The sequence below is a fragment of the Microcaecilia unicolor genome, chromosome 9 (genome assembly GCF_901765095.1).
Source record: "Microcaecilia unicolor chromosome 9, aMicUni1.1, whole genome shotgun sequence".
Classification (NCBI taxonomy): Eukaryota; Metazoa; Chordata; class Amphibia; order Gymnophiona; family Siphonopidae; genus Microcaecilia; species Microcaecilia unicolor.
The window spans coordinates 110646569-110672275 of record NC_044039.1 but is presented as its reverse complement, the minus strand read 5'-3'; the positions used below and the strand labels follow the sequence as shown (position 1 = coordinate 110672275).

General features: G+C 46.5%; 1 protein-coding gene across 1 annotated transcript in view; it reads right to left on the bottom strand.

Moving 5' to 3' along the window:
• BAZ1A (bromodomain adjacent to zinc finger domain 1A) overlaps positions 1-25707 on the bottom strand; it is a 763171-nt gene that overhangs the window by 414465 nt on the left and 322999 nt on the right. The window contains 2 exon segments of the mRNA XM_030214053.1: positions 11441-11536; positions 12966-13132. Of these exon segments, the coding sequence (XP_030069913.1) occupies positions 11441-11536; positions 12966-13132 (263 nt within the window).

The following is a 25707-nucleotide window of genomic DNA, read 5'->3' as shown; positions in this document are numbered from 1 at the left end:
TTACCCAAATAGTAGTAACCAACAAAACAATGCATACCACCAACTTTTCATATCAAGGCACTAAAATTTGGAACGCCTTATCTAAAACCATCAAATGCACCAATGATTATTTGTTATTCCGAAATCTATTGAAAACTCACTTCTTCAGCCTAGCCTTTAAGAAAATAAGGAGTCTTCTCAAATGAACTCATGGCATTAATTTTTACCTCATCCTACCTCACACTACTCCTGTCTAAGTATTTAATTACATCTGTTCCTAACTCAAGTTTTACTGGTCTAACATTATATGATGTATTTGACTTTCTGATTGAACACGTTCAGTTTTTTCTAATTGTTATATAAGCCACACTGAACCTGAGTTCTACTCAGGCTAATGTGGGATATAAATGTCATAAATAAATACAATGTCTAGAGTGGATGAGTGAATTGAAAGACTGGGAGTTAATTCAACCTTGGACCTGACCAAGGGGTATTGGCCGGTATCCTTGACTTCAGTTGCAAGGAGAAAATGGTCTTCTCTACACATCAGGGGTTGTTCCAATTTATGGTGCTGCCCTTGGACTTCACGGGGCACTGGCTACATTTGAGCGCCTGGTTGACTGCCTGCTGAGATCCTAGTCAGAGAGCAGCTGGGTTAAGAGCAAACCTGAGGAAATACTTCCAGGGAGGACTGGAAGTCCAGTACTTGGGGTATTCCATTGGAAAAGGACATAAATTTATCTTGTTGGGCAGACTGGATGGACCATACAGGTCTATCGGCTATCATCTACTATGTTAATGGTGCCTTCTCTCAGAATATTCCAAGGTCCAACACTCATGGCCTGAGAATATTGAAGCATAAATCTTAAGTGAATTCCTCAGCCACCTGGACATAGTAATTGGAATCTGCATTTACCAACCACAATTTCCACATTCTCCCCCATATGCCACTGCAGAGAAGTTGGAAAGGCACCACTACTTACTCTAGGAATATTCAGGTACTTGAGTACTTCAGAAAGCCAAACAAGTGTGGTCCTGGGCTCTCTCAGGACATGGAACTCAGTCAGAATAGCCTTGGTCATTGTATGAGAAAAGGAGATATTGTGTACTTCTGGAAGTCAGAGGAAAAATCAAGCAAGTATTCCTCTTTGGAACAACTCCTCTCATCCAGAATGGGCTCCGAGGCCTAAAACATCTGGAAGTGATATCTGGGTCTGTGCCATTTGCAAGCTGTCTGCCTTTCAGCTTTTGGGGCTGATAATCTTGAGCAACTTTCTTCTTAGAGGATGTGGGCTAGTACATAACTACTGCCATGCTGGGAAAAGACCAAAGGTCCATCAAGCCCAGCACTCTGTCTCCGACAGCGGCCAATCCAGGCCCGAAGAACCTGGCAAAAACCCCAAATTTAATAATGATCAATGGACTTTTCCTTCAGGAATCTGTCCAGACCCCCTTTAAACTCAGCAAGGGTATTTAGAATTGGAACTAGCTTGGCGTGCCAAGCCAAAATGGAGCTGTACAAGGATGGATGGAAACAGTAGGTAGTACATGCAGCATTGCAAGTGGGGACATGCTTGTCACCACTAGTCACTTGGCACTCTCCATATGTTAAACATCTACCACTGATATATCTCCAAAATTGTAGTTAATAATTGATAGTCCATCTTCCACAATAATAATAAAAAAAACAGTAAAGTAGGAACATCCTGAGCTGCAAATGTGCCTTACATGACATGCCTTCTAGCACTCCTGCCCACGAATTGCTTTGTGGCCAAGCAGGAAGATAATACATGGGGTGTAAACTTGGTACCTGTGCAACTCCATTACCCGCACATAGCTTGCTATAGCCCTGAAGTTGAGTACAAAGTAAAAACAGGGGACAATAGAACAAAACACAATCAAAAGCTACAAAATACAAGATGCAACAGTTCTCATCAATAAAGATGACCCAGGAATGGTAAGCAGGCAAAGTGCACAGACAGGTTCTCCACAGGACAAGATACCTTGGGTCCAGAAGATATCTTCTGCTTTCAGCAGCCACCTTCTCTTCAAGTTGAGCCCTCTGGTGCTGGTGGCTGCCAAATCTTAACTGCCCAAACCCAAAGGAACCCAAAAAAAAGACTGGAAACAGGAATAGAGGAAACCTGCCAACAAGGCAGAGGCAAAGCTGAGCCTACCAGTGACTTAGTAAGCAATCAAGGGGTCTTCTAGCAAGAAAAATCAGAGTCCACAAAGCAACCAAGACAGACAGCGACATCTGAAAAAATCCTAAATGTGGCCAAACTCCTCTCCTGCTTTGACTTGCCCTTTTTAGCCCTTTGTTGAAGGGGAGGGGAAAAAAGAAGACCCAGAATCCTAAAGTAATCACCTGATGTATCACTTAACTCAACTGTGTAAAGGCTTGCCATCCCAGGGATACTGGACCCAATGGAAGAGGCTGAGTCAGGAAGCCACTGCAGGAAACCCTGGAGACAGGGATCAGAAAAACTGAAAACCTAATTAGGCAGATACTAAGCCCCATGTTTCCTACACTGGGGTTGTGGACTTTGAGGAAAGGGTTACACTTCCCTTTCCATCTTCACCATTTTAAGGCTAGAAACTGCCATTTCCTACTCCTAGGAAAACCTCTTAACAGTTATGCAAGAACACATGGTCAACAAAAGAAGCATTTATCTTTTCAACAAGGCCTAGAAAGGAGACATTCCCTTCAAAAGACGTCAGCTCTTCACTACATAAACAGGATTAACCCAATAATTTTTGGGGAGAATCCAGAAGGAGGGCTTTTCCAACCAGAAAAATCTTGCCCTGGCCTAACTTGTTTTGGTGGTGGTGGAGATTGGGAGGTGGGAAGTGTATCCAAAATATTAAGGAGAGCTCCAGTACAATGAGCATTGGTACCCCCCTCCCCAACAAGTATCTGCAATTTATAGAAAGATCATGCATTCACTCCACTAGACTTTTTGCTGTCCCAAATAAGATTGACTTCCCAGTGAAAAAGGTTATCTTGCAAAATAAAGACTACAGAGAACAATGGAAGTAGGATCCAACTCACCTGAGCTAGTCCTCCTCTCTGCCCCTGCTCAACCAGATATCACTGTAGGCAGAATACTTACCAGAGTCGGCTCTATGCTATCTTTGAAATCAGTTAAGATGAGACAAAACTCATCTTACAGATCCTTGCAGCATCCTAAAGCAAATAGTGTAGTGAGATACCAGTATTCTCACCTACAGGCAAGCGGGCTGGCCAGTCTGTGATGGTTCACAAGGATTATCTACCTGCAATCTGGGCAAAATTTGTAGTTGCTGGCCTTCTCCCATCAGGAAAAATCAATGTCAAATCAAAAGGGAAAAAAAATAAAAAGAAGAAAAAGCAGCCTTTGACAGGAGTGGCAAACTCGGGGTAACTACAGAAGAAGCTGGAAGAAAAAAAATCTAACTAGAAGTTAGAGGACATCTTAAAAACATTACATTCTTCTTTCTATACCGCTACCACCACAGGGTTTGAAGCAGTTTACAATGCTGAAAGATAGCCAAAACAGACTCCTGGGAAAACAAAGCTCTTAAAGAGAGGTCTTTAGATTTCTCTTGAAAGTTAGACAAAATGCTAAAACATGGCTGCATTTCTTTCCAGACTTTAGGAGTTTGGAAAGCAAGAAATTTACCATAAATCTTAAATCTTTTAATACCCTTCAACATAGGAAAGACAAAATGGGAGTTATGCATTGATCAAACTCCAAATGGAATAATACTCAGGACATTCACCATTTAAAATCCTAAACAACACACATGAGAATTTAAACAAAATCCTTGCTTCAATTGGCAACAAATGAAGCTCTACAAATAAGATTTGTCTGGGGGCACCCAGAAACATAAGATTACAATAATCCAATCTAGAAAGAAGCAATGATTGTACTAGTAACCTAAACTGTTTGAATTCAAAAATGTTCAGATGCACCTCATATTTCTCAGAAAATGAAAGAGCTTTTAACCAAGGCATTGATGTGAAACTCAAGAGATAGTATTTGATCTAAATAAACTCTCTTGATCACAAAAGAAAACAAATACCTTGTCTGATTTATAATATGACCCGACAATGGATCTGGGGTATAATCGAGCAATAAAAATTTGGTTTTGTCAGTATTCAATTTATATTGCAGGATTCAAAAACTAATTAATGTTAGACATTTCTGTGCCAATGGAGCTACCAGCGCCAGAGAAGAACAAACAGTGATCCTAATGGAAAGTCTCTAAACCGGTTCAAGACTATCTACAATTCCAATATGATTAAGTTCAGGAAGCAAAATCTCATGGTCTACTAAGTCAAACTCTATGGAAAAATCAAAATACAAGAACAACACAATAAAGGAGAGCTTAAACTGTGGAGCCAAAAATGCAACCAATATATCAAAATATATTCATCTACTGCAGAACACAACTGAAACTTTTTGCCGAGCTTGAGCATGGAATTACCATTCAATACCAGAGAAAATATTTGCAGCACCTCTTAAAAAAGCTACTGAAAATGCATCCCTGTCTACACCATCAGGATAAGGTCACCAGTAACATAGCAGATGTCAGCAGATGAAGACCTGTACAGACCATTCAGTCTGCCCAAGATAAACTCATTATATATGGTACGTATACCTGTTCTTGATTTATCCTTGCCATCTTTTAGGCCATACACAGTAGAAGTCTGACCGGCACTGTTTTGTTCTAAAATTTCTTAAGTTGATGCCAAAGCCCCCAAAAACCTCCACTCTGGTCCATCCAAATCTAATTCAGCCTACATCAGGAAACAGACCGTAGAAGTCAGCCCAGCACTGGCTTTCCTATCTAATCTCCCCTAAACTTCTTTGGATCCGATTAGAGAATGACATGGGGACAAAATTTGTCCCCACCCCGTCTCCGTGGATTCTGTCTCCATCTCCACCCCATCCCCGCAGGCCCCGGTCTCCATCCCCGTCCCATTCCTGAAGGCCCTGTCTCCGTCCCCACCCTGTCCCATCCCCGTGGGCTCTGTTCTCATCTGCAGAAGCCTCGAACACTTATGATTTTATATTTAAATCTATTAAAGTATAAAAAGGAACAATATGCTGAGCAACTGTTGTGTATAAATTACAAATAGAAAACAACAACAACAACTCGCAGCTATAACAGCCCTCCCACCACCACCCTCTACCCTTCCAACCCCAACAATAGCTGACTTCTACTACCCCAAGGAATCCTAATCCACCCTTTTAAATTGTCCATGGATACAAAATACAACCCGTTCTGTATGTCCTACAGGGGAGAAATATGCCCTGTGAAGCACTGTTATGATTTTTTAATCTGTGGATGAAGTCATCAACAATCTCAGGAGTCACTCTAGCTCTCCTGTCTTCCACAGTCCCTCCTGCAACAGAAGATGTGCTGGTAGCAGGATGTACAGGATCCCCCCATGCAAATCTTGCAAGCTGTGGCTAGCATGTTTGCTTGTTTTTCCAAAAAATAAAAATATTGTCATTTGAATCAAATATAAATAACAGTCCAGTTCATTAACAGGCTTCAAAGCAGAAAGTGACACGGGAACAAAGTTTGTCCCCATCCTCACGGGCTCTGTCCCCATCCCCACCCCGTCTCCTTGGGATCTGTCCCTATCCTGTCCACATTCCCAAAATTACTGCGTGTCCCCGTCCCCGTGTCATTATCTAGATCCAATCTTTCTAAACAGGATTCCTTTGTGTTTATCCCACGCATTTTTGAATTCCACTACCGTTTTCATCTCCACCACCTACCGCGGGAGGGCATTCCAAGCATCTACCACCCTTTCAATGAAAAAAATAATTCCTGACATTATTCCTGGGACTGCCCCCTTTCAATTTCAATTCATGCCCTCTAGTTCTACCACCTTTCCGTCTCTGGAAAATGTTTGCAGATTAATACTTTTCAAATATTTGAACACTTGTATTATATTAACCCTGTGTGACCAACTATGGTAAAACTGCTTGACTTTAAAACAGTACTGCTGAAAGGGTAATTTTTGGAATGTAAAGTTTTGTTACTAGGTCTTAAAAAATTGTTCAGTTGCTATTGTCTGGGAAATAGATTGGATCTATATGGTCTGATTAAAATTTAGAAAAAAAAAATCTTTATATTGAGCATCACTACAAGTCAGATTTCTGTAAGGATAGAGAAATTTAACTATGACAAAGACTAATGAATTGGACAGTAGAGCTTCTACTGACAATGCTAGGAAATCCTTCCACAATGCAGACTGTGCAAGAAGAGCAGCCACTAGTCTGTGCCATAATAGTAGAAAATACCAACAGTATGGACTGGAGTACAAGTACTCAGATAAGTAAACTGTGCAGAAGTAGAGAGAGATAACAGCTGGAAACCTACATATATCGACGCTCTTCAGAACTGACTGCCTGAACTGGCTATCACATCGGGTATCCTGCTCAAGGCAGTAATGAGATGTGAATGTGTGTAAAGATGACCATATCACAGCTTTGCAAATCTCATCTATGAAGGCTGACCTCAAGTGGGCAAATGACATAGCCATGGCTCTGGCATTATGAGCCTTGACAAGACCCTCCAGAGTTAGCTCAGCCTGGACATAAGTAAAGGAGATGCAATCTGCTAGACAATTAGAAATTGTGCATTTGACAATGGCTATCCCCATCTGGTTTAGGTCAAAAGAAACAAAAAGCTTGGTGGACTGTCTATGGACTTTAATTAGCTCCAGATAGAAGGCTAAGGCTTGCTTGCAGTCTAAGGTATGCAGTACACTCGCGCTAGGATGGGTATGTGGTTTGGGGGAAAAGGTTGGCAGGATGACTGACTGATTAAGATGGAACTCCGATACTACCTTAGGAAGGAATTTAGGATGTGTGCAGAGAACTACTCTATTGTGGTGAAACTAAATGTAAGGTGGATCAGCTAATAGGGCCTGAAGCTCACTGATCTGCGAGCTGAAGTGACCGCCACCAAAAATACAACTTTCCAGCTCAAATACTTCAGGTGACAAGAATTGAGTAGCTCAAAAGGAGCTTCCATCAGCTGGGTGAGGACAACTTTGAGATCCCATGACAGCTGGAGGTTTGACAGGGGCTTTGTCAGTAACAAACGTCTCATGAAGCGAACAACTAGAGGCTGTACAGAGATAGGCTTACCTCCGACAAGGTGATAAGAATGGATTACACTTAGATGAACCCTTACGGAGTTCGTTTTCAAACCAGACTCAGAAAGGTGCGGAAGGTATTGAAGCAGTTTTTTGTGTAGGGCAGATGAGAAGATCTAAGCCCTTGCCCTCACACCAGACAGCAAACTTCCTCCACTTAATTGGATAACACCTTTCCTGAAAGCCAGCAAAATGCAGGAGACTCCCTCTGTCAAGTCCAAGGATTTAAACGCTACACTCTCAACATCCTAGCCATCGAGAGCCAGCCAGGGATTGGAGGGTGGAATGTAGGAGAAAGCCCTCGTTATGTAATGAGGGTTGGCAAATAGTCCAATCTCCACAGAACTCCAGAAGAGGAGGAAACCAGATCTGCCTAGGCAGGTGAGGTATGATTAGAATCATAGTCCCTTGGTCTTGCTCGAGTTTCAGCAAAGTGATCTCTATGAGAAGTATCAGAGGATGTGCATACAGAAGTCCCTTCCCCCAAAGCAGGAGAAAGAAATCTCATGCTAGCTTGCCGTGTAAATCCAAGCCTGGAACAGAACTGGGGAACTTTGCTGTTGAGTTGTGTGCAAAAATATCCACCAAGGGGGTGACCCATGCTCAGAAGATCTTGCGGGCTATGCTAATGTTGAAAGGCCACTCATGCGGTTGCAAAACCCTGCTCAGACTGTCCTCCAGGCAGTTGTCCTTTCCTGGTATGCGGCTCGAAGTACCATTCCGTGAAGGAGGGCCCACTGCCACATTACCTACTTCCTGACACAAGGGGTGGGAACTCGTACCCCCCGCTGCTTGTTTACACAGAACACTACAACCTAGTTGTCCATTTGTATGAGAATAACTTGGTTCTGTAGCCAGTCTCTGAAAGCCAGTAGAGCATTCAAAATGGCCATCAGCTTGAGGAAGTTTGTATGAAGATCCATTTCCCGAGCAGACCAAGATCCCTGGGTGCAAAGCCTATCTACATCAGCTCCCCATCCCAGGTTGGATGCATCTGTTATCACTTTCTGAGGTGGCAAAATTTGTAATGGTAGTCCCACGGTCTAATTCGATCAAACTGTCCACCAGAGAAGGGCATGAGTTAACTTTGGAGGAATTTGGATTGCATCCGCTAGATTTCCAGCCACCTGAGACCACTGGGAAGCTAAGGTCCACTGGGCTGCTCTCAAATGGAGCTGTGCCATGGGACTGACATGCACTTGAAGCCATGTGGTCCATCAATCTCAACATTTGCCGAGCTGTGACCTGCTTGCTGCTGTGCACCTGTGAGGCTAGTACTGTTACGGTGATTTGTCCTCACTTCTGGGAGAAAGCCTGAGCTTGCTATGTATCAAGCAGGGCTCTTATGTACTCCAATCACAGGACCAGGAGAAGGTGGGACTTGGGGTAGTTTATAACAAACCCTCGGAACTCCGATACCCAAATAATTAGGCACACTGACTCTGACATCCTTTCCTTTAAACATGTTCTTGACCAGTCAATCATCCAGATAAGGAAACACATATACTCCTAGTCTATGTAAATGCGCCACTACTACTGCTAGACACTTGGTGAAAACCCTGGGAGCTAACGAAAGGCCAAATACAGAACACAGTACTGGTCATGATGTTTCCCTATCCAAAATCTGAGATACCTCCCTGTGACGGAAGTATCAAAATGTGGGTATAGGCATCCTTTAAGTCCAGAGAGCATAGCCATTCATTTTCCTGAATCATGGGGAGAAGTAAGTTCAGGGAAATCATCCTGAACTTTTCGGAAGTACCTGGAATAGAATCCTTGCCCTGGTGGTATGGATTCGACCACACTGGCCTGCAGAAGGGTGGATATTTCCTCTACTAGTACCTGCTTCTGCTGAGAGTTGGTGTACGAAGCTCTCGGTGAGCAATTTTGTGGTCTTTGATGCCAATGCAGGGTGTAACCAGGATGGACTATTTGAAGAACCCACCAGTCGGAGGTTACAAAGGGCCACCTGTGTTGGTAAAAATTCAGCCTCCTCCCTACTGGTAAACTGTCCAGGACATGCTCTCCTGAAGTCAGTCAAAAGCTCGTCCCTTGCTTTGACTAGGAAGGCAGCTGGGGCTTCTGAGGATGGGACTGGAAAGGTTGAGCACACTGGGCCTGGGGGTTCTGGGCAGAGTGAGAAGGTGGTGGAAATCTCCAACTCATAGTAGTAGGGTCACTGCCTAGGCCCACTCAAAAAACTCCTACAGGAGGCTGCAGCTGGAGATTGCCGAGAGAGTCTGGATGGTAGCTGTATGTTTCTTGATGAGCTCAGCAACCTCCTCTACCTTACCTCCAAACAGGTTGTCACAGCATGGAACATCCGCCAACCTTACCTGAACTGCTGGTTCCAGGTCAGAGAGACAGCCATGAGAGTCTGTGCATTCCCACACCCATGGCAGAAAGTCTGGCTTCTATATCAAAAGAATTGTACGCACCCCTTGGCCAGATAGATCTGACACCCCAGTTGCTTACTGAACAGCAGGTAAAGTTCTGCAGTCTGCTCCTGCTGGGGAGAGAGTCTGCAAGTGTACTGTGGACCAAAGACTGCACAGTAAAGGCTCATGTAGAGCTGGTAAGTCTGGATGCAGTTCATAAGCACCAAGGCCTGAAAAGCTTTCCTCCAGTGTCTGAGCCTCTCTATCTGGGGGCGCCAAGGCATGAGTCCTGGAACTCCTAGCTTGTATGAGGGCAGATTCAACCACCAGAGTGTGTCGGGGACAGCTGGGCCCTCTCGAATCTGGGAGCCTTCTGGATATGATACTGGGTACCCACCTTCTTAGGTGTAACCTGCACTGAAAGTAGAGTCTGTGCCTGCCTCGGCTCAGTGACGCAATGTCTACACCCCAAAGAGCACAGAGGTATAGCCAGGGAATCTTCCTCCCCTGACGTTGAGAGTGGTACTATATGTGTCTATGTCAACAGACGCCACCATCAAGTATCTCTGCACAGGCATGGGCTGAGCCTCAGGAAGAATGCTGATCTGCTTTTGGCTCAAGTGCCTCAATGCCTGAGCAGTTTGCAGCTGCAGCATCTGTGCCAGCTCCTGAGCATGGCTCAGAACCGCTCATCGAAGGTAGGCATCGACAAAGGCAGTGGAGGCGGGGGGAGAGGCAGCCTGAGAAAGAATCAGTGCCAAACCAGTAGTGGGGACCTGGCTGCACTGAAACTTGCACACCGGTACCCTCTTCCAAAGAGGGGGAGTGCTCCTCCCAGTGCTGGGGCTTCTCGAGTACCAGCAAAGCCAATGCCCCAGTGCTCATGGTACCATGCATCGGGAAGGACAGATGCTTGTCTTTCTTGGGCTTACCCCGATGCCCAGCATCACGGTTCTTCAGGTGCCAACGAGGACGCTGTCATACCCATAAGTGTCCTTGGTGTTGGGTCCAATGCTGACCAGTCCTGGGGCTTGATCTCAGTGCATGATGTCGAGAAGTGGAGACCTTCTTGATGCCAGTGCATTCCCAGTGGATGTTGAAGTCTTGGCAGCCATCGAGGATGATGCTTCCAGTGCCAATGATGATGTACTGGGCTTCGAGGAGCCAAAATGTTTCTGCAGTTGGACCTGCCGCGCCATCTGTGTCCTCAACTGCATTTTTAAACAGAGAGAGCAAGAGGGGTTTGTGGTCAGGCCCAAGGCACCCAATGCACCAAGAGTGCAGGTCTGTCACAAAATCACCCGATTACATTAGGTGCACCTCTTGAAGCCACTGGGGGTTTTCTGGGAAATCGAAAAAAGAATTGTGGCAAAATTCAACAATTGTGAACCAAAAAAGGGTAGCGGTCAAATTGAGATCGGTGCTCTGACCTAAACAGGCCTCGTAGCTCACGAAAACTAAGAGAAAATAAGAGCCAAAAAACTAGTGAAAATAAAAAGGGAAATTAAATAAGAAAAAGAAGAATAAAAAATACTAGCAGAGAAGAGGAAAAGTACCTGCATGTGAAGGCATTGCGAAAGAGAGAGAGACATTGAAAGCAGAACACAAAATGTGTCTTCCTTGCTCCACGGAAAAAAAAACAGACTGAGGGACCCACGCCCACACGGCGGGCGAGAAGGCACCAGTGCACACAGGGAGGGACGCTGTTAGAAAGCTCTTAGTCTCGCTAGTCAGCATTTGCACCAGGCTCCATTGGATGGTGTCACCCAGTTGTGAGAATACAAAAGCTTGCTCATCCTCGAAGAACTTAATTATCCTTTCTTCATTATTAGGTATGACAAATGGACAACATTAATATGAAAGACAGCAGTAATTCTTTACAAAATTAAATGTGTTTGGCAGCACCACACAGGACACATACCTTTAGATCATCGCATTCCATATCCTCTCTGGGCTTGCTCCACAACTTCAGATACTCAGCATACTTTCTTTTTTCTTCACGTATTTTCTCCCTTTCCTACAAATAAAACTTTGATGTATAAAGGCAGCAGATACCAGCATTTTTTAATCACTTTTCCTAGCATAAGAGTGAGCAAATGCTTGTAACTGCAAATTAACTTATCCATATATCAGCTTTTGTCTCCTAGTTCATGACCAGACAAGTACACCTCATGGGAGTGCTTGAGAGCACTGCGCTCTTAAGCCTATAGGACTAGGGGGTAGATGCACTAAAAAAAACGAGCCATTAACCGTGGGTTTTAAACTGGTTCAAGACAGTTCAACGAGCAAGTAGTAAACCGTGCCATGCACAAAAGGGCATTTTCCTGTCACGGTAGCAGCTAACGAAAAAGGAATGCAAATTATCCAAAGGGTATTATAATGAGCTGCACTATCGTTGCAGGCTATTATAATGAGAAATGGGAGGTCTGCACCTCTCGTTAGGCTGGGGTTGCTGTGAACGGGACCCATGGGATGTGATTGGCTGAGAGCAACCTAGGGGCGGAAGATGGACGGGAGTTGAAGACGTGGACAATGGACGTCCTCAACTGCGCTCTCCTGCACTTTTCTTGCCTGGGGTGGGCTCTCAGGGGCGGCGGCTGAGCCGGGATCATGGAAGGGAGGAACCCCTGGAGCCTTCCTGCAGCAGGCCGTGGAGGGGGTGAGCGGCACGGCGTCTTTCTTTTCCCGGGCGGCACAGGGAGGCGAAGGGACAGCCACAGGCATAGCGAAGGTGCCATAACTTTAAAAAAAAAAAAATTGTAAAAAGTCCATCACGAGCACTTGGGACACAGAGCTTGTTCTTTTTTTTTTTTTTTTTAGATGGGTGTTAGGCGCTTTTTGAACGTATTTGGCATTGCCAGAGCAGCCAGCATAACGCTTGGCTGCTCTGCGCATGCTCGACCGGCCGACTGGCCAACTGGCTTCCGAGGGAATAGAGAATGCAAGTGACCTACAACGAGCAGCTCATTTGCATTCCCTTTCCTTGATGCATTCCCGTTGCTTACCGATTCGCTAAGGAATTGGTAAGGAACAGGCATTAACGATTGTTTTAGTGCATCTTCCCCTTAGAGTTACTGCCATTACATGGATTACAGAAGGGCAGAACAGCAAGAAAGGGTGCAGCAAACAGTATGTGAAACAAACTGCACAGCTGCTCTTTACTGACTCCCTATGCTCATATCCCTCACTACACAGAATAAGTCATGTGACATCCTTTTTTTTTTTTTTTTGAGGGAAGAGAGAAATGCACTGGTAACCAGACTTGTTAATATGTATAAAAAAAGTACCACATAGTAGAGTGTTACATGTATAATAAAAGGACAGATATATGCAAAATACTGCAGCACTATCTAGTGGAAGTGGAGATGGGGCTTTCTTACATCTGAACTTGGGGTTCCAGTAGAGAAAAGCTTGCATACTGTACACTTAACAGGGCACAATATTACCTTCTCTTTTTCTAACTTGAGTCTCTCTTTTTCTTCTTTTTTCTTTAGTCTTTCTTCTTCTAGTATTTTCTTCCACTCTTCTCGCCTCTTCTCCTTGGATTCTCTTTCACTTTTCTTGGATACTAGAGTATCTACCCGCTCTTTTTTCAAAGTTGTGTTTTCTACAGCTGTGTACAAAGGAACTATTTTAAAAAGAGCTTGAAAGCAAAGTAATTAAAAAAAAACTGTCAGAGAACCGGTTCAAGCAGTGTCTGTTCTAAGAAGGCTACTACTTTAAAAATAAAAATTAGGGCTGCACGTTAATCGCGATTAACACGTTACTCATTGATCGCAATTTCAAAAATGAATCATGATTAATGATTAACCACCCTTCCTCTCTTTCTCCCCTCTCGGACTGCCAGCAGCTCTCCTCTCAGTGTACCATGTTATTTAATCTTCACCCTGCAGCAGCAGCAGCATATTGAAACACTGCATGGAACTGCATTGCAGGTTTTCAGAAGGGGGCACTGGGTCAGAAGGAAAGGCCTGGTGCAAGCTGAGGCAGTGTTTTAATATGCTGCAGCTGCAGGGTGAAGATTTAAACAAGGTAAACCGGGAGGGAACAGCTGCCAGCAGTCAAGAGAGAGAGAGAGACAGAGAGAAAATGGGTGAAGACACAGGGGGGCACATGGGATGGGGGAGAGAGAGAAAATGGGTGAAGGCACAGGGAGGCACATGGGATGGGGGAGAGAGAGAATGGGTGAAGGCACAAGGGGACACATGGGATGGGGGAGAGAGAGAATGGGTAAAGGCACAAGGGGACACATGGGATGGGGGGAGAGACAGAGACTGGGGGGAGACACAGGGGGCACATGGGGACGAGAGAGAACGGGTGAAGGCACAGAGAAAGAGAATGGGTGAAGAGCACAGAGAAAGAGAATGAGTGAAGGACACAAGGGTGCACATGGGAGAGAGAGAAGAGCATGGGTGAAGGCACATGGGAGAGACAGAGAATGGGTGAAGGCATGGTGAAGGGCACAGGGGTGCACATGAGATAGACAGAGAATGGGTGGGCGCATTGGAGATAGAGAGAATGGATGAAGACACAGAGGGGCACACGAGAGAGAGAGAATGGGTGAAGGCACAGGGGGGAATACGAGAGACAGAGAATGGACGAAAGTACAGGGAGGCATAGGAGAGAGAGAATGGGTGAAGGCACAGGGAAGCATACAAGAGAGAGAATGGGTGAAGGCACAGGGGGGCACACGAGAGAGAGAATGGGTGAAGGCCCCCTTCCAAAGCTACAGTACCTGTTCAATGACTGGTGGGGTAACTGAAGGCCAGCCAGCCAAAGAAATTCACTGCCTGAGTCATCCCCTTCCGCCTCATATTGCCTCAGGATCAAGAAAGTCAATAGGGTGCCTCCAGTCACCAACGTTTGCACTCCCTAAACATGCTCATTTTGTGCATGAACTGAGCATGCACGGAGAGTGCGAGAACTGGTGGCTGGAGGCCCCCGCTGACTTCCTCGCTCCTGAGACAGAACAAAGAGGAAGGGGGCAATTTGGCAATAGATTTCTTTGACTGGCTTTGCCATCCCCACTAACAAAGGTATGATATATAATAGGGGGTGGGGAGGGAGAGGACTAGGGGGCATGCGATGAAGCTACAATGTAGTAAATTTAAAACGAATCGAAGATACTTTTTCTTCACTCAACGTGTAATTAAACTCTGGAATTCGTTGCCAGAGAATGTGGTAAAGGCGGTTAGCTTAGCGGAGGTTAAAAAAAGGTTTGGATGGCTTCTTAAAGGAAAAATCCATAGACCATTATTAAGTGGACTTGGGGAAAATTCACTATTTCTGGGGTAAGCAGTATAAAATGTTTTGTACTTTTTTCGGATCTTGCCAGGTATTTGTGACCTGGATTGGCCACTGTTGCAAACAGGATGCTGGGCTTGATGGACCTTTGGTCTTTCCCAGTATGGCAAAACTTTTGTACTTATGTGTGCCCCCCCCCCCCCCCCACCCCAATGAACAGCTGGCTATGCCCTGACTTGAATCACAAGATTAAAAATTTTAAATCAAAATGCAGCACTAATAAAAATATTTGTGGGGCTGATATTAGCACTGATGCTTGATTTTCAGTTTTGATATCTTTACTCTGTTTTTCCTTGTATATACTAGTTACACTTAAATGTTTTCTAATTTTATGATTTTTTTTTCAATAAAACGTCCTTTAAATTAAAAAAAAAAAAAAAAAAGAATATTGAAGCATTAATGTATGTGACAGGAAAAAAAATATTTTAGAATCTCCATCAAATCTTAGAAGGACCTTGTTGAAATGGATCTCTTATTGGCTAAGTTCACAGAAAACTCCTGTGAAGTAAAGGCTATGTCAGGGACTGCAGTTCAGACATATCTAACATGTTATCTTACCTGAATTGAATCAAAACAGAAGTATTTATAGAATTATGAGAAAGAGTAGGGCAAACCAGTCCAGGTAAGCTCACATCACTCTCTTATAGGTGTCTGGTAGATGCCTTCTGTACCTCAATATCCTATCTTAAAGCTAAGACCAAACCAAACCTGATAAAACCAAATACTCCACTCCTTGTCATTAACCTAGGAAAGAAATATCCCAGTCCAAAGGTATGATTAGCTAACTACCTTCAAACTAGGCAACACATTTGCTATTAATTTTCAAAACTTGCCAGATCCATTGATAAAGCGAAGATACATACCTGTATCAAGTATTCTCTGAGGACAGCTGGCTGACTATTCTCACATGTGGCTCGGCGTCCACGGCGGCCCAGGAAACGGCAAATTTTTCAGAGCAAAAATAAAAAAGTTTTGCTAGAGCCTTCTGGCGCGCAAACCGTGCATGCGCGGATGACTTCCTGCCCATCGCATGAGAGTTCCCGCTCAGTTTAATCAAAAAGCAAATAATAAATAAAAAACTCCTTGGGGATGTGGGCGGGTTTGTGAGAACATTCAGCCTGCTGTCCTCGGAGAATACATGCTACAGGTATGTATCTTCGCTTTCTCCGAGGACAACAGGTTGCTTGTTCTCACATATGGGGTATCCCTAGCATCTAAAGAGAATCCACGTATGTGGAGAACTCAGTAGATGCCACGGAGCACACAATGAGAACAAATGAAAGTGGGAATATAAACCAGGCTTATCCAAAGAACTGGAACCAGACAAAACCACACAAAATTCAAACAAATAATATTTATTAATATTTCTTTAAAATGACTCGACACAACGTTGTGTTTCGGCCTGTTGGCCTACATCAGGAGTCTTGTATCCATAGTAAAAAAAAGAAACATATGAATTGATATGAAAAAATCTCAAACATCAATTGATGGGTAAAAATCCAGAGACAAAAATATATAACATAGAAATGGTCTTGAAAAAGACCGTTTGTAAATGTTCCGTCTGTCACTGGAATCTGCGTGAACACAATAGAAACTAAAAGCAACCAGGCTCACTCAAAACATTGAACATTGGTCAATTGGACCTCGCAACGGCGAGGACATAACATAGATTGACCTGAGATGTGAATGTGTGGAAAAAAAGACCACGTTGCAGCCTTGCAAATCTCCTCAATGGAGGATGACTTTAAGTGAGCCACTGACGCAGCCATGGCTGTAACATTGTAAGCCTTGACATGGCCCTCCAGAGTCAGCCCAGCTTGGGCGTAAGTGAAGGAAATGCAATCTGCCTGCTAACTGGACACTGTGCGTTTTCCAATGGCGACTCCCCTCCTGTTGGGATCAAAAGAAACAAACTGGGCGGCCTGTCTTAAGGGCTTTGTCTGCTCCACATAAAAGGTCAATGCTCTCTTGCAGTCCAAAGTGTGCAAACTGTTTTCGCCAGGGCGGGTATGAGGACGGGGAAAGAATGTTGGCAAGACAATTGACTGGTTCAGATGGAACTCCGACACCACCTTTGGCAGGAACTTAGGGTGCGTGCGGAGGACTACTCTGTTATGATGAAACTTGATATAAGGTGCATGCACTACCAAGGCCTGAAGCTCACTGACTCTACAAGCTGAAGTAACAGCCACCAAGAAAAAGACCTTCCAGGTCAAGTACTTCAGATGGCAGGAATTAAGTGGAAAAGGAGCTTTCATCAGCTGGGTGAGAACGACGTTGAGATCCCATGACACTGGTGGAGGTTTGACTGGGGGCTTTGACAAAAGCAGACCTCTCATGAAGCGAACAACTAAAGGCTGTCCAGAGATAGGCTTACCATCTACACTGCAGTGATAAGCACTAATCGCACTAAGGTGAACCCTTACGTAGTTAGTCTTGAGACCAGACTCTGACAAGTGTAGAAAGTAATCAAGGAGGGTCTGCGTAGGACAAGAAAGAGGATCTGGGGCCTTGCTGTCAAACCAGACAGCAAACCTCCTCCATTTGAAAGAGTAACACCTCTTCGTGGAGTCTTTCCTGGAAGCAAGCAAGACACGGGAGACACCCTCAAAGACCTAAGGAGGCAAATTCTAAGCTCTCAACATCCAGGCCGTGAGAGCCAGAGACTGGAGGTTGGGATGTAGAAGCAACCCCTCGTTCTGAGTGATGAGGGTTTGAAAACATTCCAATCTCCACGTTTTCTCGAGGACAACTCTAGAAGAGGAGAGAACCAAATCTGACGCGGCCAGAAAGGAGCTATCAGAATCATGGTTCTGCAGTCCTGCTCAGCCTGTCGGCCAGACTGATGTTTATGCCTGCCAGATAAGTGGCTTGGAGAAACATGCCGTGATGGCATGCCCAAAGCCACATCTGGACGGCTTCCTGACACAGAGGGGCGAGATCCGGTGCCCCCCTGCTTGTTGGTGTAGTACATGGCAACCTGATTGTCTGAATTAAGATTACACGGTTGGACAGCCGATCTCAACGCCCTTACAGCATTCCAGATCGCTCTTAATTCCAGGAGGTTGATCTGCAGACCTTTTTCCTGAAATGACCAGGCTCCCTGAGTGAGGAGCCCATCTACATGAGCTCCCCACCCCAGGAGAGATGCATCCATCGTCAGAACTTTCTCTGCTGAGAAACTTGGAATGGTCGACCCATGGTCAAATTGGATTGAATCATCCACCACTGAAGAGAATTCCGAAAGCTGGTGGACAGTTGTACTACATCCTCTAGATCCCCCGCAGCTTGAAACCACTGGGAACCTAGGGTCCATTGAGCTGATCTCATATGTAGACGTACCATGGGAGTTACATGAACTGTGGAGGCCACGTGCCCCCAGAAGTCTCAACATCTGCCGAGCCATGACCTGCTGAGACGCTCAAACCATGGACACCAGGGACAGAAGGTTGTCTGCCCTTGCTCGGGAAGATAAGCTCGACCTGTCTGAGTGTTCAACTGGACTCCAATGAATTCCAATTTTTGAACTGGGGTGAGATGGGATTTGGGATAATTTATGACGAACCCCAGAAGCTCTAGCACTTGAACAGTTATTCGTATGGACTCCAGAGCACCCTCCTTCGAGGTGCTCTTTACCAGCAAATCATCGAGATAAAGAAACACATGCACTCCCAGTATGCGTAGCGACGCTTCGACTACAGCTAGGCATTTGGGAAACACTCTGGGTGCAGACACCAGGCCAAAAGGCAGTACATGGTACTGAAAGTGCTGTCTTCCTAATCAAAATCGAAGATACTTCCTGTGAGCTGAAAGTATTGAGATGTGGGTGTAAGCATCCTTTAAGTCCAGGGAGCATAGCCAATCGTTTTCCTGAATCATGGGAAGAAGGGTGCCCAGGGAAACCATCCTGAACTTTTCTCGGACTAGAAATTTGTTCAGGGCCCTTAGGTCTAGGATGGGACACATCCCCCCTGTTTTCTTTTGTCCAAGGAAGTACCTGGAATAGAATCCTAACCCTTCTTCCCCTGGTGGAAGAGGTTCAACCGCATGGGCCTGTAGAAGGCCGGAGAGTTCCTCTGCAAGTACCTGCCTGTGCTGGGAGCTGTAGGACTAAGCTCCCGATGGGCAATTTGGAGGCTTGGATTCCAGACTGAGGGTGTATCCTAACAGGCCAATTTGAAGAACCCACTGGTCAGAGGTTATAAAAGGCCACCTTTGGTGAAAAAAACAATAACCTCCCCCCAACCGGCAAGTCGTCCAGTACGGACACGTCTACTGAGGCTATGCTGAACTGGAGCCAGTCAAAAGCCCGTCCCTTGCTTTTGCTGGGGAGCCGCAGTGGCCTTAGGCACACGCTGTTGACGAGAACGAGCGCGCTGGGACTGAGCCTGGGCAGGCTGCCGAGAAGCAGGACTGTATCTACATCTAGCATAGGAATAGGGAGCACCCCTCTTCCCTCCAAAAAACCTCCTAGATGAGGAGGTAGTAACAGAACACGCCCGGCGGGAGAGAGAATCAATAGCATCATTGTGCGTCTTGAGCTGGTCAACTAGATCCTCTACTTTCTCACCAAAAAGGTTATCCTCCCGGCAAGGAACATCCGCCATCCACTGCTGGACAAAATGATGCAGGTCAGAGACATGCAGCCATGAGAATCTGTGCATCACTATACCTTGAGCAGTGATCCTGGATGCTACATCAAAAGTGTCGAACGTACCCCTGGCCAGGAATTTTCGACACGCCTTCTGCTGCCTGACCACCTGGCGAAAAGGCTCAGCCTGCTCCGGAGGGAGTGCATCAACCAAGCTGGACAGTTGCCTCACCGAGTTCCGCCAGTGGATGCTCGTGAAGAGCTGGTATGTTTGGATTTTGGCAGCGAGCACAGCGGCCTGATACGCCTTCCTCCCAAAAGAGTCCAAGGTTCTAGATTCTCTGCCTGGGGGCGCCGAGGCATAGTCCCTTGTGCTCTTGGCTCTTTTGAGAGCGGAGTCCACCACCATGGAATTGTAGGTAGCTGAGACCTCATCAATCCAGGTTCACCGTGGATCCGATATTGGGATTCAGCCTTTTTCGGGATTATGGGATTAGAGAGAGGGAACGACCAATTTCGCATAAGGACTTCCTTCAGTATATTATTCAAAGGAGCCGTTGCAGCCTCTCCAGGCGGAGAAGGATAATCCAGGTCCTCAAGCATCTCAGAAGCTCTGGAAGCAGGGCCCTGATGCATTCGTCGAGACAAGGCTGAGGGATCGGTAATGTAGCCAGTGGCAGAATCTGTCGAGGCTCGGGAGCAGGTACCGAGCTGCTAGACCGACGCATCTGCACCTCCTGAATAGAGGGAGAGCGATCCTCTCGGTGCCGAATCCTTCGACGGCCCGGAGCTCCCGGCACCGTGTGTCATAGGAGAAAGATGACGGTGCTTCTTCGCCTTCGCTCAACGCCCATCATCAAGACTCCTAGGTATCGATGAGAAGACGTGGAATCCTCACGTCTCCTCGGGGCTGGGTCCGATGAGGGTCTGTCCTGGGGGTCCTGCATAACAGGAGGCCTCAAGACAGGTGGAGACCCACTCGATGCCTCACTGCTCCCAGCACGAGTTGGTCGCTCTGCAGCCATTACCTTTGCTCCCGATGTCGATGTCGAAGGACTGGACTGAGCCCCAAAAAGCTTCTCTCGCTAGGCCTCTCAAGACGCTTGGGGCCATTTCTTCATGCGAAGACACAGACTGCAAGCGGCTGGGCTATGGACAGACCCAATGCACTGGATACACCAAGCGTGGGTATTGGTACCCGAGATGGTCCGGTTGCACCGAGTACAACATTTGAAGCCTCTGGGTATCTTTGATGACATGGAAGAAAAAACAGCTTTGGTGAAATCAAAAGACGCGATTGTGCTTTGAAAAAAAAGAAAGGCACGGGCTTCCGGTGACGTCACGGACCTGAATGGACGCCTGAGCTCATAGCTCCGTGCTCCCCTGCGATAAAATTGCATTTAGCGCGGACAACCGAACCTGGCTTCCCATCAGAATAGCCACATAGAAAAGTACTGAATCCGGACACACCATGAGCAAAGCTACAGCAACTCAGTTGCGCGACGGCGAGAGATGCTCGGCGCGACAGCAGGCCAAGAGTCGAGTACGTCACGTGTCATCGGCCTCGGGGCCCTCATCGGGATCAGAGTCTGCATCCTCGCAAGCCGAACCGCGGAGACCCGCCTCTAAAACAGGCTTTACCAAAGAGATGGCTAAATACCTGGAGGAGATCCGAGCGGAGATCAAGGTGTCCAAAGTAGAAATTCTTGAACATGTTGACGCCATTAGCCTCTACCTCCGCGAGCTGGGGGGCAGGGTCGAGACATTGGAGGAGCGTGCAGACGAGCAAGCCGAGAGAGCAGAGGCCATGGACGCTCGCTTTCTGCAACTGGCAGAGCAGTAGGAGGAGTTACAATATAAAATAGATGAACTCGAGAACCGAGGTAGGAGACAAAACCTCCGGTTCCGAGGGGTTCCTGAAACGGGCAATATGGAGGACGTGCCCACGATAGCACGCTTGCTGTGCGAGAAGATTTTGGGGGAACAACTTGACCCAGAGGTGGCTTTGTTTGAACGCGCACATAGATCGCTTGGGAAGCCAGCAGACAACAAACCCAGAGATATAATCGTGAAATTCACATCCTATGTGCTTAAAGAGAAACTATGGTTAAAAGCGCGCCACAATCCACCATTGGAGTACAATGAGGCGAAGGTGTCGGTTTACCAAGATCTGTCGTTGTTCACCCTAGCGCAGCGGCGTAAACTACGACCAGTGTTGACTATCCTGCAAAAAGAAAAGATTTCTTACAGATGGGTATTCCCTTTTGCTTTGAGTTTTATGTTCAGTGGAAAACAGCGTCGATTCCGAAAACTCGCGGAGGCGTGGAAGTTCCTGCACGAGGTGGGACTGACCCAAGCATCGGTGCCTCCGGGAGACCTGGCTCCTTCGACCAAAGCTAAATTGCAGAAGTGGAATAGAGTGCCTCAGAAGTCCCAGAATCGGGGAGCTAAGACATGACTTTTTGGTTTTCATTTTCTCTCTCATTATTTCTTCGTCTTGGCTGCAGATGCAAGTTAAGGTGGTGAGAAGTTAGTGCTGATTCAGGGTTTTTTTTTTTTCCTCTTACAGTGTTTAAAAAGTTACTTGATGTTGTGCTATTATGAAAGTGGCTTTAGAGGGTGGTTAGCGCAAAAGAGTTAGGGGGAATACAGATTCTGTATTACAGAAGAGGGCAGGGGGGAAGTAATCGGGGTACCTGGGACAGGTATGGCTGTTTGGTTCATGTGGGGTACGCTGGGGGGGCCCTTTTTTCCCAACCAGGGCTTATAGTTCTGTTTGGTGGGGGTGTTATCCTGAAGGGGGCCAGGAGGGAAGGGAAAGGCAGGGGGGGGGGGGGGGGAAGGGGAGGGAGGGGACCTCGACCATCATGGGGGAAAGCGGTTTGTTATTTTAGGGAAGTTACACTGACAAGTGGGAGGCGGGTTGTACACGAGGGAAGAGAAAGATGTTTGATGTTCAATATCACTATGTGCTGTAATTATCCTCAGAAATGAGTGCTGACTTGAAAGTATTGTCTTACAATGTAAAAGGATTGAATATGCCTCAAAAGAGACAAAAGTTTTTTAAGGAGCTGCAGCAGCTTAAGCCACACATAGTCCTTTTGCAGGAGACACACTTGCGTCGCCAGCATGAAGGGTTTCTCTCCTGCACGGGCTACCCGGGGGCATACTTTGCGTCCGCAGAAGCATCTAAAAAAAGGGGGGTGGTGATCTTGCTACATACCTCGGTGGCGGCACAGGTAATACACATTAAGAGGGACCCAGGAGGGCGTTTTTTGTTTCTTCACTTACAAATTGATCAGGCTGATTTAACGATTGCATCCATATATGCTCCAAATAGTGGTCAGAGGGAATTTTTTGAGAGGGTGCGGAATTCCTTGGTAACATTTGCCAAAGGTTCAATAATAATGGGTGGTGATTTCAACTCAGTGATGAATCCCGGGCTGGACCGTACGGGAGCCGCTAGGACGGAGGGGAAACGAGAGACCGCGGCATTGGAGTCCATGGTTTATTCTTTAGGAGTGTTGGATCTCTGGAGGCTGACCCATAGGGCTGAGAGGGATTATACCTTCTATTCGTCAGTGCACAATTCATACTCACGCATAGATTACATCTTCGTAGACACAAACTTAGTGGAAAGGGGGCCAGAGGCAGGAATAGGCAATATAACACTCTCGGATCATGCTCCAGTTTGGGTCTCCCTGCCAAACGTAAGGGCTGAAATCAAAGATAGGAGGTGGACACTAAATGTTAGTTTACTGCAGGAGGAGGAGGAGGTGGTGGAGGACTATAGAAGCATGCTAAAAGAATACCTGGTCCTTAACATAGACTCTGGGCCTCCACTTCAGGTAGTGTGGGATGCCATGAAGGCGGTGTCCAGAGGCTACTTTTTGAAATTGGCCAGTAGACGCTCCAAGGCCCGGAAGGCACAAATAGCGGCCTGTTTAGAGAAGATACATAGTTTGGAAGCCCAGCATAAGGCAAATCGGTCTCCCCAAGTCTGGCACGAGTTGAGTAGAGAAAGACTGTTGTTGGACTCTATTTACTCTGAACACCTCAGTATGTTACAACCGAAGCATAGGGCGGGGTCTTATGAGTTCACGAACAAAGCGGGCCGTCTCTTGGCTATACGGATGCGTAGGCAAAAAATTGATCGAACGGTTAGGCAGGTGCGAGATGCTAGAGGCAACGTGTTGCGAACTTCTTCGCGGGTGCGTGAGCGATTCGGGGATTTTTATCGAACACTTTATGCGCAGGAGATTAATCCTTCAGTAGAGATTATAGAGAACTACTTGAGGGAGAGTGAACTTCCCACACTGACTTATCAACAACAAGCAGTGCTAGACAAACCAGTTACTCCCTTGGAATTCCAGGAGGCTATCCACAGTCTGCCTTCATATAAATCCCCAGGGCTAGATGGGTTCCCTAACGAGTTCTACAAGAGGTTTGCAGCTGAGTTGGCGCCACTTCTTGCAGACATGTTTAATCAGGTAGGAGAGGGGGGGACCCTGCCCCCAACCATGATGGAGGCCTGGATAGCGGTGCTACCCAAACCGGGCAAAGACCACGAGGACTGTGGCTCCTACAGGTCCATCTCAGTTTTAAACGCCGATGTTAAAATTCTGGCAAAAGTGTTGGCGAATAGGCTAGCAACTCTGCTCCCGGTTCTCATACACCCAGACCAAGTGGGCTTTGTTTCCCATAGAAAGGCTATGGATAATATCAGGCGAACGTTGGACCTTATGTACCTTTGCTAAATGAAATCAGAAGCCTCTGTCTCTTCTTAGCTTGGACGCAGAAAAAGCTTTCGATCGGGTTCATTGGACCTTCATGTACAAAGTATTGGAGACTCTGGGTTTTGGGGTGCAGTTTAGGGCTTGGATACAGGCTTTCTATAAGTCCCCTAGTGCCTGCGTGAGAGTTAACGGTGGTAATTCGGAGTTGTTCCAGCTTTTTAGAGGCACAAGGCAGGGCTTCCCTCTGTCCCCCCTTCTATTCGCCATGGTCATGGAGCCGTTTGCTTCACACCTGAGGCTCGATCCGGAAATCTCGGGAGCCAGAGTGGTGGAAAGAACACACAAATTAGCCCTATTCACGGATGATGTCTTGTTGTATGTGTCACGCCCTCAAGTCACGTTCCCAAAACTCAATCACCTTATCGAAGAGTACTCGGCAGTATCGGGGTTCAGGGTAAACATGGCCAAGTCAGAAGCATTGAATGTGACACTGTGTGGGGAAGAGGTGGAGTCCCTGAAGGCGACTTTTCCCTTTAAATGGGCTAACAAGCAAATCAGATATTTAGGGGTCAATTTGACCCCCGACCTTTCGGAGCTTTTCTCGGCTAACTATAAAGGTTTGGCCAGGAACATAGCGGCCGATTTGGAGCGGTGGGGGGACTTGGAGGCCTCATGGTTTGGACGGATAGCCATTGTAAGATGAATGTTCTCCCCCGTCTCCTGTACCTGTTCCAAGTGCTGCCTGTGTTGATGCCCAGGCGATTTCTAAAGATGTTGCAGGATCGTATAGTGCGCTTCGTCTGGGCAGGGAAGCGACCTAGGCTGTCGCGCGCCCTCCTTTATCAAGAAAGGAAGAGGGGAGGGATGGGCGTTCCAAACCTCACATGGTACTATCGGGCGGCACAGGGCAAGGCAGCGGTCGAATGGTATCAGGCCTATCCAGATAGACAGTGGGTACAGTTGGAGCAGTACTCGGTTGGTGTCAAGCCGTTGGAGGCACTCATCACTGGGAGAGCATGAATGCCCGGCAGTTGGTGTTACCCTTCACTATTGGGATAGTCTATTTACACAGAGTAAGTGTGTTTTATCACGTCTGTCCCCAATAGCATACAACCCTTTATTTCTGCCTGGCAATGAGAAGGGGACCTTCACTAGATGGTACGGGCTGGGGGTGAAAACGTGGGGGGCAACTGTATGAAGCTGAATCCCTAATTTCCTTCTCAGCACTACAGGTTATGTACCCGGTGGAGGAGAGGGATGAGTTCGCTTATCGTCAGCTGGCACACTTCCTCCAGACTGAGGCAATTATACGGGTGATCAAGCGGGAAAAAACACCACTGGAGGAAATTTGTGAAAAATTTCATATGTCACGGGGATTGATTGGGAGCCTGTATAGTTGTATAAGTAGGCGGGCTCCCTGCTACAGTAAACATAGGAAAAGCTGGGAGGGAGAGCTTGGTGTGGCCCTGGGGGAGGCCCGGTGGGAGAGAATAGAATGGGCGGTGGCGAAGGTGTCAATCCATGTACCGCTTAAGGAAAATGCGGTGAAGGTGCTGT